We start from the raw sequence: 14885 nt of genomic DNA, 5'->3' as shown, positions 1-14885 counted from the left end.
CAACACAACTTTCTCTGTAGTATACAGCAGCTGATAAGTACTGAAAGGATTAAGATTTTTAAATAAAAGTAATTTACAAATCTGTTTAGTTTTCTGGCACCAGTTGATTTGGGAATTTGTTTTCCACAGAGTATCCCTTTAAAGGGGCTTTCTGGGTTGAAACAATTGACGACCTATCCTCAGGCCAAACCACTACACCATTTAATGTGTAGTTTTGTCAATGGGTAACTGCAGATCAGATCTTATTCACTTGATTGAGAGCTGAGCTGCACTTACCTGGCGCCACCATTATATAATAAAAGCTTGCCTGGCTCCTTCATTAAAAAAAAAAAAAACAACAGCTCATAATGTTGTAAAATAATAAAAAAAAGTCATAATCCCAGATCCACCACTGCTCCTATTCCAATTTTTTTCAGATCCATGCTGGTGTCTTTAGCTTGGTCGCTTATCAGTGGGTCACCATTGCAGTCAGTGAAAGGCTGCATTGATCAGATGTCCACATTAGAGAGCAGTGGGGGATCAGGGAAACACTGGAATGCGAGTAGCAGTAGATCAATAAGGCAAGTATGACATATTTTATTGTTTTACAACATTGTGAGCTCTTTAAAAAAACAAAACAAAAAACAAAAACTAACTTGAAGGGGTACTCCACTGCCTCAGCATTCGGAACATTTTGTGCGGGCTCTGGGGCTCGTGACATCACAGCCATGCCCCCTCGTGACATCACGCCACGCCCCCTCAATGAGAGTCTATGGGAGAGGGGGCGCGACGGTGGCTGTGATGTCACGAGCCCCGGCGCCGCATTCAGCATTTGGAACAGAATGTTCCAATTGATGAGGCAGTGGAGTACCCCTTTAAGTAGCCTCTTAATGGGGGTTATCTAATATCATCTCAGCACAGTTAGGGTCTGACACCTGGCACCCCCAGACTGTGGCCCTCAGATGAGCTCTGGGCCATCTTCAAATATCTGATCCTACACCCAGTACCCATCAATCTGGTATTGATGACCTATTCAGAGGAGAAAGTCAGATAACTCCTTTATAGATCTTTCACTATGAAGTTCTAGCAACATATTCTTATATCATTTAGCACTAATACTTTGCTATGTATTAAAATATCGACATCATTTAGAAAAATCATCTACACAACTATCTTCAAGCTAATAACTCGTTTTTGTGAAGAAGCCTCTGCTTATTATAATAACTGTACTTTGCTTTTTTATCTGTTATATGGGAATAAAACTGCATATTTCTGCACAAATATGGGGGTGCGAACCGAGAAGCCGAGATAAGGACTGGGATGGAATCAGGAGGCTCTTCCCGTAGATTCTATTACATTCTCTTGTCTCTTCTATCTGCACTTTCCGTCTGTGTCTGTGAATCACAAATACGGGGGAAAATCCCCTGATGACTTCAAAGCATAATCTCATTTCAGGAATGATATCTGTGCTTATTTTATTTAAGAAAGTACTGTAAGTACATCAGCTAGATTGTTCTTTTTCTATAATCCTTTCATAGTTGTTAAGAGATTATAAGAGATTAAATATACAGGGAAAGACTGAACATGCACCAGAAATGAAGACGAATGGGGCTTCTCCATACAGACACAGTGCGGGCACAGATAATATGTCATGTATAAGAAGTCTTTAGAAGAGGTAGTGATCTAACGTGAGGTCTCCAGAGAATTGGCTGATGATAAACACTTTCAGTTATGTGCATTATGGTTTCCTATACATAGGATAGTGGGTAACTAGCTGATTGATGGAGGTCCAATCACTGGGACCCCCACTGATCCGAACAATGAAGGTCCAATGTCTCTGGAGTCAATGAAGCGGCAGCCCGCATGTTTGGCCAACTTTCCATTCCTTCTAAACGTATTTGGAAGCCCCAGAGAGAATGAATGGAGCAGATGCCAAGCATATACGCTGACACTCCACTTGACTGACATTGAACCTTCACTTTCTACCTATGATTATAGGATAACTTTATAGGGGTACTATTGTGCAGGGCAATTTATCCCCTAACCAAAGGATAGGGGATAAGTGTCTGATCATGGGAGGTCTGACTGCTGGGACTTCCCCCGCGATCTCCTGCTTGGAGCCCAAGCTCCCCCCAGAAATGGAGAGTGTTGACCCCAGCACGAAGCCCCCTCTATGTATCTCTATGGGAGAGCCGGAGATACAGCATTCGGGTATCTCGGGCTCTCCCATAGAGATACATGGAGGGGGTGTGTTTGCCGCCGCTTCATGCAGGGTCAAAGTGCTCTCTGTTTTTGGGGAGAGCCGGAGTGCCTGCAGGGGCTCTGACCGCTGGGACCCCCCCCCCCCCCCATGATCAGACACTTACTTTGGATAGGGGATACATTGTCCTGCACGAGAATACTCTTGGGGTTACCCCTTAAAATCATATTTACCCCTACCACAAACAGTGCCCCCTGTAGATATAAAGGTTGGATTTACCCTTAAGCCAAATGAAGGCCAATCAGGTGAGTGTTCCCTATACTTTGTCCTATATAACCAGACAGACTTGCTGTACTGTCAGGAAAATTTGGGCAACAAATTAAAAACGTACCGGAAAAACATAATAGAAAAAAAACTTGTAACATGTCCTAGGGGCAAGTGAAAAGTTTTCACTGGTCGGGGCCTGAGTGTTCAGACTGACGGATGACAAGAATGAGCGGGGAGAGAATTGTACAGGCAGACGCCCGTCCACACTCCCTTTATGATAAACCCCATTCACTTACAAAAATGGCGAGCACAGCATAAGCAAAGAAGCATTGTGCTTAAACTAGAACCATTTATACACCAGAAAAGTGGCATACATACTTTAGTCAATTCCCTTTAAGTATTGCACTATTGGCACCAAATGCTTTAGGGGTGAGTTAGCTCGTATAGTATTTGCCTCCACCATGTGAATAGGAACTTGTCCCATCCATGATATATGCCTATTCATTGCATTTCAGGATCACCTACCTGTCCACACTGATCGCACACAGGTTAAAAATGGAGGCAGTGCACAGCATGACATCCATAGTCATAAGGGCGTCACATAAGACAAGACTAAGAGTCCACATCCCTCCTAGAAACTGCAATGGAATCAAAAAGATTAGCTTAAAGAAGATATTCAGTATGATGGGTAATGGAATTGGGATAAGGCATATCACTCTATTTATATATCTATCTCATATCTATATCATAGCAATCTATCTATCTATCTCATATCTATCTATATCATATCTATTTATTTATCTATCTATCTACATCTATCTATCTCATATCTATCTATATCATATCTATTTATTTATCTATTTATCTACATCTATCTATCTCATATATATCTATGTTATATCTATCTATCACTCTCATATCTATCTATCTCATATCTATTTATCTATCTATCTAATATCTATCTCATATCTATCTATCTATCTATCTCATATCTATTTTTATCTATCTATCTAAATCTATCTATCTCATATATATCTGTTATATCTATCTATCTATCACTCTCATATCTATCTATCTCATATCTATTTATCTATCTATCTAATATCTATCTCATATCTATCTATCTATCTCATATCTATTTATCTATCTATCTACATCTATCTATCTCATATATATCTATGTTATATCTATCTATCACTCTCATATCTATCTATCTCATATCTATCTATCTATCTATCTATCTCATATCTATCTATGTCATATCTATCTATCTATCTCATATCTATCTATATCATATCTATTTATTTATCTATCTATCTACATCTATCTATCTCATATATATCTATGTTATATCTATCTATCACTCTCATATCTATCTATCTCATATCTATTTATCTATCTATCTACATCTATCTATCTATCTCTTATCTATCTATCTAACTATCTACATCTATCTATCTCATATCAATCTATGTCATGTCTATCATTCTCATATCTATCTACAACATCTATCTATCTATCTATTTTTTTTATCTACAACATCTATCTATTCATCATCTCTCATATTTATCTATCTTTCAATTTATTTATCTGATCTATCTATAGCATCTATCTATCTATCTATCTATCTCCTATCTATTTATGCATCTATTTATCTACAACATCTATCTATCCATCATCTCTTATATTTATATATCTTTCTATCTATTTACTTATCATATCATATCTATCTATCTATCTATCTCCTATCTATTTATGTATCTATTTATCTACAACATCTATCTATCTATCTATCTATCTATCTATCTATCTATCTATCTATCTATCTATCTATCCATCATCTCTTATATTTATATATCTTTCTATCTATTTACTTATCATATCATATCTATCTATCTATCTATCTATCTATCTTTCTCTCCCCTCCCTCACATTTCTCTCTCTCTCTCTCTCTCTCTCTCTCTCTCTCTCTCTCTCTCTCTCTCTCTCTCTCTCTCTCGTATCTATAATTCTATTCATCTATCTATTCTATCTACCATCTCTCTTATATCCATATATATATATATATATATATATATATATATATATATATACATATTCATGTGTGTTCTCTTTGTTTACAAACCTCTAAATTAAAAATGTATCAGTAAAAAAGTTCTTAGTTGATCTGAAACCTCTCCGTAAATAGTTGTATCATAAAAGGGTTAAGCAGTTGCACTATATTATTTATTTGTTTTGAACGATTTAACCTAATAATGCAAACCAATAAATAAATAAATATAACCATCAGACTTCTTACTATTCTAACCTTAATGTAGTTATTAGAACATTATTTCATTTAAAAAAGACATTTTATAAAATTACTGTACTGTAAGGTACCTGAGGAAAATGCAATCATATTTAGCACTAAATATTATACATTGTCATTGTGCACTGTTAGGGTCATTGTGCACTGTTAGGGTCATTGTGCACTGTTAGGGTGATTGTGCACTGTAAGGGTCATTGTGCACTGTTAGGGTCATTGTGCACTGTAAGGGTCATTGTGCACTGTTAGGGTCATTGTGCACTGTTAGGGTCATTGTGCACTGTTAGGTTGATTGTGCACTGTTAGGGTGATTGTGCACTGTAAGGGTCATTGTGCACTGTAAGGGTCATTGTGCACTGTTAGGGTCATTGTGCACTGTTAGGGTCATTGTGCACTGTTAGGGTCATTGTGCACTGTTAGGGTCATTGGGCACTGTTAGGGTCATTGTGCACTGTTAGGGTCATTGCGCATTGTTAGGGTCATTGTGCACTGTTAGGGTCATTGTGCACTGTTAGGGTCATTGGGCACTGTTAGGGTCATTGGGCACTGTTAGGGTCAAGGTGCACTGTTAGGGTCATTGTGCACTGTTAGGGTCATTGTGCACTGTTAGGGTCATTGTGCACTGTTAGGGTCATTGTGCACTGTTAGGGTAAGGTGACATGACTTTTTATCACAATACATAACTATGTCCCTATGAAGGGTGAATAGACAAAGCAGCAGACTTACCTCTGTGTATACATACAGTGGCAGCACCAGCACAGCCAGGAGAAGGTCAGCCACCGCCAGACTGACTATGAAATAGTTGGTGGTGGTTTTCAGAGCTTTCTCTGTACAGACACTAAGACACACTAAGACATTTCCACAAATGATACACACAATCAATATGAGCCCAAAGATCAAGGCCAGGAAGTTATAATGGGAGTCCTCTGAGGGCTCAGAAGTTTGGTTGGAGATGTTCTGGAGCATGGCTTCGGTACTCACTGTCCCATCAAAGCAGAAGAATATGCACCAGAGAGGTCCTTGGCCAGTCTTCTTCTTTTTCCTTTGTCTTCTACAAAGAGCAGATTTTCCCATGGAGAAGTCATCTATTCTTCTTCCCACTTCAACAGGAGATGTTCTCATGGGGGAAGTTAGAAGACCCCTGTCCTTGAATGAGGAGGTTGGTAAAGTATTCCAGATCTTCCTTCCATTTTTTTTTTATAATTGTTTCCAGGATCTATAAACTACTTACTGAGCTGAAGGTGTCCTTAAAAGTTGACTTTAGGCTCTTGAGGACCCATATTTTGGAGCACAGTGATGACTTTGTAGGAGACACATGTCCACCTGTCATACACAGTGAGGGGTGCAGATTCTTGGGGGGCAGAGGTGCTTGTCCTTGGGGGTCTCCATCCTGGTTTACATGGAAGCAGTGGAGGAATACTTTCCTTCTGATCCCAAGGTGATTAATTTGCAAGTGGGTCGCGTCCAGGAGAAGAAAGCCGATTAAGGTGCAGAGGGTTTGTCTAGGAGCTGCTCCAATCACACTGCTACATCCCAACACAAAGCCAGGCTTAGTATAGCTGTGAATATGACAGGGAGGGAGACTGCTGCACTGTGTCTATGACAGTCACCTGGGCTCCACACATACTGCATATATATATATATATATATAGCTGTGTTTCCCAACCAGTGTGCCTCCAGCTGTTGCAAAACTACAACTCCCAGCATGCCTGGACAGCCAAAGGCTGTCCGGGCATGCTGGGAGTTGTAGTTTTGCAACAGCTGGAGGCACACTGGTTGGGAAACACAAAGGCTCTCCGGGCATGCTGGGAGTTGTAGTTTTGCAACAGCTGGAGGCACACTAGTTGGGAAACACAAAGGCTGTCCAGGCATGCTGGGAGTTGTAGTTTTGCAACAGCCTGAGACACACTGGTTGGGAAACACAAAGGCTGTCCGGGCATGCTGGGAGTTGTAGTTTTGCAACAGCTGGAGGCACACTGGTTGGGAAACACAAAGGCTCTCCGGGCATGCTGGGAGTTGTAGTTTTGCAACAGCTGGAGGCACACTAGTTGGGAAACACAAAGGCTGTCCAGGCATGCTGGGAGTTGTAGTTTTGCAACAGCCTGAGACACACTGGTTGGGAAACACAAAGGCTGTCCGGGCATGCTGGGAGTTGTAGTTTTACAACAGCTGGAGGCACACACAGTTGGGAAACGCGGCTGTCTGGGCATGCTGGGAGTTGGAGTTTTGCAACAGCTGGAGGCACACTGGTTGGGAAACACACAGGCTGTCTGGGCATGCTGGGAGTTGTAGTTTTGCAACAGCTGGAGGCACACTGGTTGGGAAACACAGAGGTTGTCCGGGCATGCTGGGAATTGTAGTTTTGCATGAGCTGGAGGCACACTAGTTGGGAAACACAAAGGCTGTCCGGGCATGCTGGGAGTTGTAGTTTTGCAACAGCTGGAGGCACACTGGTTGGGAAACGCAAAGGCTCTCCGGGCATGCTGGGAGTTGTAGTTATGCAACAGCTGGAGGCACACTAGTTGGGAAACACAAAGGCTGTCCAGGCATGCTGGGAGTTGTAGCTTTGCAACAGCTGGAGACACACTAGTTGGGAAACACAAAGGCTGTCCAGGCATGTTGGGAGTTGTAGCTTTGCAACAGCTGGAGACACACTAGTTGGGAAACACAAAGGCTGTCTGGGCATGCTGGGAGTTGTAGTTTTGCAACAGCTGGAGGCACAATGGTTGGGAAACACAAAGGCTGTCTGGGCATGCTGGGAGTTGTAGTTTTGCAACAGCTGGAGGCACACTGGTTGGGAAACACAAAGGCTGTCCGGGCATGCTGGGAGTTGTAGTTTTGCAACAGCTGGAGGCACACTGGTTGGGAAACACAAAGGCTGTCCGGACATGCTGGGAGTTGTAGTTTTTCAACAGCTGGAGGCACACTAGTTGGGAAACACAAAGGCTGTCCGGGCATGCTGGGAGTTGTAGTTTTGCAACAGCTGGAGGCACACTGGTTGGGAAACACACAGGCTGTCTGGGCATGCTGGGAGTTGTAGTTTTGCAACAGCTGGAGGCACACTAGTTCGGAAACACAAAGGCTGTCCGGGCATGCTGGGAGTTGTAGTTTTGCAACAGCTGGAGGCACACTGGTTGGGAAACACAAAGGCTATCCGGGCATGCTGGGAGTTGTAGTTTTTCAACAGCTGGAGGCACACTAGTTGGGAAACACACAGGCTGTCCGGGCATGCTGGGAGTTGTAGTTTTGCAACAGCTGAAGGCACACTGGTTGGGAAACGCAAAGGCTGTCTGAGCATGCTGGGAGTTGTAGTTTTGCAACAGCTGGAGGCACACTGGTTGGGAAACACAAAGGCTGTCCAGGCATGCTGGGAGTTGTAGTTTTGCAACAGTTCTAGGCACACTGGTTGGGAAACACAAAGGCTGTCCAGGCATGCTGGGAGTTGTAGTTTTGCAACAGCTAGAGGCACACTGGTTGGGAAATACACAGGCTGTCTGGGCATGCTGGGAGTTGTAGTTTTGCAACAGCTGGAGGCACACTAGTTGGGAAACGCAAAGTCTGTCTGGGCATGCTGGGAGTTGTAGTTTTGCAACAGCTGGAGGCACACTAGTTGGGAAACACAAAGGCTGTCCGGGCATGCTGGGAGTTGTAGTTTTGCAACAGCTGGAGGCACACTAGTTGGGAAACACAAAGGCTGTCCGGGCATCCTGGGAGTTGTAGTTTTGCAACAGCTGGAGGCACACTAGTTGGGAAACACAAAGGCTGTCCAGGCATGCTGGGAGTTGTAGTTTTGCAACAGCTGGAGGCACACTAGTTGGGAAACACAAAGGCTGTCCGGGCATGCTGGGAGTTGTAGTTTTGCAACAGCTGGAGGCACACTAGTTGGGAAATGCAAAGGGTGTCCGGGCATGCTGGGAGTTGTAGTTTTGCAACAGCTGGAGGCACACTAGTTGGGAAACGCAAAGTCTGTCTGGGCATGCTGGGAGTTGTAGTTTTGCAACAGCTGGAGGCACACTAGTTGGGAAACACAAAGGCTGTCCGGGCATGCTGGGAGTTGTAGTTTTGCAACAGCTGGAGGCACACTAGTTGGGAAACACAAAGGCTGTCCGGGCATCCTGGGAGTTGTAGTTTTGCAACAGCTGGAGGCACACTGGTTGGGAAATACTGATCTATAGCATGCAGACAGCATTAACACCTCTCACTGCATAGTATCACAAATAGAAACATAGCATATAGCAAGTGTGTTACTAAGGAAACAAACTTAAGGCTCTGTATACGAAGGGGTTAATCTAGTAAGCTAGCAAGGAAGGGATAGCTCATGGGTTAATGTAGGATATTTAACGAGACCTAAGCATTTACTAGAACTGGATCATAAATGGTTAATAAAGAAGACAGGAGTGGAGGAGCATGAGGGGTGCTAGATTTTAGAGGAAAAGCTGCTGGAAGTGAAGCAAGAAGTGTGAGCTGAGGAGCGGGGGGGGGGGGGGGGGGGGGGGGATAGGAGACTGTCTCCTCTATCAGCACTATGGGGGCATTTATCATGGTCGGTGTAAGTGAAGCATTTATCATTGTCGGTGTAAGTGAAGCATTTTTCTACACCTTTTTTGTGTGTGCTGGTGATGTGTAGTTGCGCCAAATTTATTAAATGGTCACAGATCATTTTATACATTTTGTGCAGGTAAAAATTTTCTGAAATTTCTCTCTTCATATACACCAAAAAGCTAAGTCTGGGCTGGTGTAGTGTTGAGACTTTTCGGTGGTTTTGCGCCTTTTCACAAAAAAAGCACAGTTCCTAAGACCCGTCTATATCATGCGTATTGCCAAAATCACTGGATTACAACTCAAAATCAGCAGAAATGTCTTAAAGGCACAAAAAAAAGGACACTTGCGCCAAATATAGACAAAAAAAAGGGTAAACACAGTGACAAATGTTGGTACTAAGAGGGACATTTATCAATGTTGGTGTAAGGTAATAAAGATTTTAACCCTGTTCGCTTGGTGTATTGTTTGCATAGTTGCTTAAAATTTACCAAAAAGTGCACAGGACTTGATACATTTTGTGCAATTATAGAAACCAGTGAGCTGCAGAGATTGGTTTAAGCTTTGTGCTCCGGCATCTGACACTGTTGTACTTGTCCTATTAGGTGGTGTTGGTTTGCACCAAAAAAAAAAATAAAAAAAATTCTAAATTCAATTTGCTCAACTAATTAATACCGCTCCACTGCAAAAAGTGGGTTATGGTGGGTGCACCAAACAGAAGACAACTTTGAAAGATGTTCTACAGAAAACTGCAAAACAAAATTACGCAAAAAATGAAATTGTGCAAAATTTGCAGCGACATTTAGAACATTGATACTACGGAATTTCTGCCTGCAATTCCGCTTTGAACTTACAGGCAGAAATTCCGCTTACTAAAATGTACTGTATAGTGAATGGGTTTCCATTCACACTTCGGAATTTGTGAACATAAAATCTGCTTGGAAATTTCTGCCTGAAGAATGGCGTTGTTAATGGCGGAAATACTCTCGGAACACATTGCAGTCTATTGGAGACTGCAGTGTCCGCACGATCCAACCATCTACTGATTCAGTCGGCACTGGCCGGAGATTTTCTGGCCGGAGATTCAGCAGTGTGAACCTAGCCTTAGGGTCTATTCACACGGCAGAATTTCCACTTGCGGAATTCCACCTCAAATTAAAGCCCCTAGACTTTTTTGGGATTCCGCACTCTCATACTTCTGAATTTCCGCTTGCAGAATTCCGCTAGCCTTTGTGAGGGGCGTAGTTTCCAAAAGAGGGGTCACATCTGGGTATTTATTGTTTTTAGTTTATGCCGGACCCGCTGTAAAATCAGCCACCCCTGTGCAAATCACCAATTTAGACCTAAAATGTACATGGTGCGCTCTCACTCCTGAGCCTTGCTGTGCGCCCGCAGAGCATTTTATGCCCACATGTGGGGTATTTCCGTACTCAGGAGAAATTGCGTTACAAATTTTGTGGGTCTTTTTTTTCTTTTCTTTTACCACTTATGAAAATTAAAAGTATGGGGCAACACCAGCATGTTGGTGTAAAAAATTAATTTTTTTACACTAACATGCTGGTGTAGACCCCAACTTTATATGGGGCAATGTAATACATATAGGGGTTTTGTATAGAGTTGAGGATTGTGCTGTACAGAGAAGTAGGGATCGACCGATTATCGGTATGGCCGATATTATCGGCCGATAATCACGATTTTGGGCATTATCAGTATCGGCAATTACCTTGTCGATATTGCCCCGCCGCACCGCGACCGCCCCTCCGACCCACCGCACCGCGTCGCACCGTAGTGCTGGGCAGTATACCGGTATGAACCGGATAGCGTTTTTTTATTTCTCCCACGGTATGGATTTTTGCCCATACCGCTATACCGGTCGGGCCCCTCCCCCACCCTCTGAGTCAATAATTTTTTTTTAACTTACCCGTAATGGGGGTGGCCATCCATCCTTCCTTCCTGTAGTGTCCGGCGGCATTCCAGGTGGAGGGTGAACTGGTCCGGGCTGTCCTTCTTCTCCGGGGGTCCTCTTCTCCACTCCGGGCAGGCTCCGGCCTAGTACGCTGCATAGACGCCGCTACGCCGTGACGTCAGGGGCGTCACTGCGCAGCGGCGTCTATGCAGCGTTACTAGGCCGGAGCCTGCCCGGAGTGGAGAAGATGACCCCCGGAGAAGAAGGACAGCCAGGACCGGTTCACCCTCCACCCTGAATGCCTCCGGACACCACCTTCCCCGGACGGTCCCTGCAGCAGCTGGGAAGGTGAGTCAGGGTTCTGGGATGGACAGGGGTCTGTATAATATACTATACCTACAGTAGGCCCTCCAGCTGTTGCAAAACTACAAGTCCCAGCATGCCCGGACAGCCAACGGCTGTCCAGGCATGCTGGGAGTAGTAGTTTTGCAACAGCTGGAGGCACCCCTAGGCACGGCGGGGGGAGCGGTGGCGGTGATAGGTCTCAGGACCCCCGGACAGGCAGGGGAGAGAAGCGGGTGGCGGCGGCCCATGGCACCGCAAAAGCCATTGCAGTGCATTGATTTAAAGCGCCCGCTTTAAATCAGTGATCTGCAGCGGTGTCGAGGGGGGATAAATAGCCGATAACTTATACCGGAATATCGGTATAAGTTATTGGCTATCGGCACTAACCTCCCCAGATTATCGGTATCGGCCCTAAAAAAACGATATCGGTCGATCCCTACAGAGAAGACTAAAATGTTTGTCTGGCAGATTCAGTGGAGACGAGTTGTGAACAGGAGAAATCTTCATGATGACCCAGGACAGATGGAGAAGAAAGAAAAATGTGAGCGACTCCGATCAAAGAAGATGGGACCCTGTGAGTATGTACCCGTACTGACTTATATGGTCTGCAGCACCTGTGTACAGCTCAAATCTACCTCTATATAGGGGTTATTGATCTTTTGTGTATTGTTTTTAATAAGTAACAATATAGCAGTGTTTGTCAGTGGTAATGGTAGAGGTCATAGTGTGGCAGAATTATATGTCCCTTGCATAATGTTGTTATTAGTGATACTGGTCTGTGAATAGGGGCTTTTATTTACTTACAGTATGGTGGCATTATTTAGCCACTGCAGAATTAATACGTTGTCCTGGAGTGGAGGGGGGTGGGGGGGGGGGGGGGGGGGCTAGAGACCGCGGTTGGGGGCCCAGACTACAAGCTGTGTAAGGGGCCCCAAAATTTCTGATGGCAGCCCTGCCGGCATCTGTCATTTTCCCTATAGATGCTGTGATCCCCATAAATCAAGGCAACTAAAGGGTTATTGGTAGACCTCAGCTTGATTATTGATGTCTGCAATTAGCGGGGAGTCCCCAGCTGCTTTGATCGCTTCATAGCCTCCCATAAAGTACAGAGCTGTTGGTCATGTACCAGGCTGAATCGCTGTACATTCATGGCACGTGTCCCCTAGGGGTTAATCACCATTAGAGATAAGCGAACTTACAGTAAATTCGATTCGTCACGAACTTCTCGGCTCGGCAGTTGATGACTTATCCTGCGTAAATAAGTTCAGCTTTCAGGTGCTCCGGTGGGCTGGAAAAGGTGGATACAGTCCTAGGAAAGAGTCTCCTAGGACTGTATCCACCTTTTCCAGCCCAACGGAGCACCGGAAAGCTGAACTAATTTATGCAGGAAAAGTCATCAATTGCCGAGCCAAGAAGTTTGTGACGAATCGAATTTACTGTAAGTTCGCTCATCTCTAATCACCATTAATAGCAGTGAGTGCATAAAGAAATAATGGGGGGGGGGCATACTCAAAACTCTTTACGTGACTATTAACGCAAAAATCACTCAAAAAAGCTAACATTTACACTCCAGTTTTGCAAAAGTGGGCATGGTTTTAGATTTAGATTATGGGACTCTTTCAAAATCTGAATAAAACATGAAAATTATTGCGCAAAGTTTACACTATCTTTTTAATGATGATAAAAAATATATAATTTTGTATTTTTCCAATTTACTATATATTGCTTATTTAAACTCGACATTGCAAAAATAATGCTATACGTTTTTTTTGGAACATACGATTGTATGTTGAAAATATTGTCACCTGAGGCCATTGTATCTTGAGAGAGCACTGTATATAGTCTGTGAGTGACATGTCAAGAGAATCCCCTGTGAAGCAGCATGGTATAGAAGATAATACAGTCACTAGTCATGGCAGTCACTCTGATGTACTAATATATGTGGGTAAATAGTTGGCGACAGATTACCCAGTCTTGGAAACAAATGCTCTTTCTTCCCCCAGTTATGTGTAGTTTTAAAGGGATACTCCGGTGGAAAACTTTTTCGGCAAAATGACTAATGTCACTGCAAAGTAGAATTGGTGGCGCAAAAAAAAGCCATAATATGGAATTTTAGGTGCAAAATTTAAAGCGTTATGATTTTTAGAAGGTGATGAAGGAAAAATGAAAATGCAAAAAGCGGAAAAACCCTGCGGCCTTAAGGGGTTAAAGGGGTTATCGAAAAACAGAGATAATTTCTTTCAAAGACCGCTCCCTGTCTGTCTCAAGGTTGGGTGTGGTTCTGAAGCTCAGTTCCTTTGAAGTGAATGGAGTCAAGTTGTAATACCATACACAACCTGGGGACAGACAGGGAGTGGTCTTAGAAGAAAATTAGGTCTGTTTTTCGATTCCTGGATAATCCCTTTAACTGAAGTAGAAAATGATAGAACAGCGCTCCATTGGTGGTTATGCTTCATATAAAATGTCCATATATTCATACTACTTGTGGTTGATAAAATATTTCAGTATATTCCAACATTTTGGGTTACATTTAACCCTTTGTCAAGCAGTTACCAACACTGTAGTGTGAGCAGCTTTAAAAGTCTGTTTAATTTATGTTACTGCAATGTTAAACACACTTACCATATTTTCATAGCTAACATGGACACCAGCCCGTGCACGTATACATGAGGTAGCATCTGCAATTGTTTCCTTGTATACTTTTTTTTCTTTAAAAGAATTCTTGGATTGCTGCCATACATATATTTTTTTGCACATGGGGTTGAGACTTGGGACGGATAAAGTACTATGTATTTTGTATACATGTGCTCGCTTGAGGGTGGAGGTATTTGTCCCCTCATGTTTAGTGGGAGATTTCTCAGGTTCAAGCATTTTTTATTGTTTTTAACCCTCTTTGTTTTTTTGCTACTTTGTACTAGATTCACATACATGCTAATAAAAGATTATTGTTGTCATATACTATTGTTGCCATTTTTTGAAGGTGTGCTTTGCACTATAGAGTATCCACCTTGGGGGAAGATTTATCAAAACCCGTCCAGAGAAAAAGTTGCTGAGTTGCCCATAGCAACCAATCAGATTGCTTCTTTCATTTCTCAGAGGCCTTTTCAAAAATGAAAGTGATCCGATTGGTTGCTATGGGCAACTCAGCATCTTTTCCTTTGGACAGGTTTTGTAAATCTTCCCCTATGCATTTTTGCTTGTAGATATCTTGAATACTGCACAAGACACTGTACAATAAGTCTATAATTTTCAGAGTTTGAGAAATGTTTTATTCAGTTTCACATTGACAAAATAAGATGAAATGATCCAAAGGTAAACAGTGGTGAATTGTGGAGGATATCACT

The 14885-nt window shown here is 42.9% G+C and overlaps 1 protein-coding gene across 3 annotated transcripts in view; it reads right to left on the bottom strand.

Annotated features, from left to right (window-relative positions):
• DRD4 (dopamine receptor D4) overlaps nt 1-14565 on the bottom strand; it is an 86826-nt gene extending 72261 nt beyond the window's left edge. For 2 of the 3 annotated variants that reach the window (XM_056527003.1, XM_056527004.1), the window contains exons 1-2: nt 5478-6353; nt 2972-3084 (exon numbers count right to left, since the gene is read on the bottom strand). In XM_056527003.1, coding sequence (XP_056382978.1) covers nt 2972-3084; nt 5478-5873 — 509 coding nt within the window. In that variant the 5' untranslated portion in view covers nt 5874-6353. Of the gene's footprint in view, nt 1-2971; nt 3085-5477; nt 6354-14163 lie in introns of those variants that run through there. The other variant, XM_056527005.1, reaches the window with a different exon arrangement.
• Nucleotides 14566-14885: the final 320 nt, after the last annotated feature.

The sequence above is a fragment of the Hyla sarda genome, chromosome 6, assembly GCF_029499605.1.
Source record: "Hyla sarda isolate aHylSar1 chromosome 6, aHylSar1.hap1, whole genome shotgun sequence".
Taxonomy (NCBI): Eukaryota; Metazoa; Chordata; class Amphibia; order Anura; family Hylidae; genus Hyla; species Hyla sarda.
The sequence above is the reverse complement of the archived record's forward strand: the minus strand, read 5'-3'. Positions and strand labels throughout refer to the sequence as shown.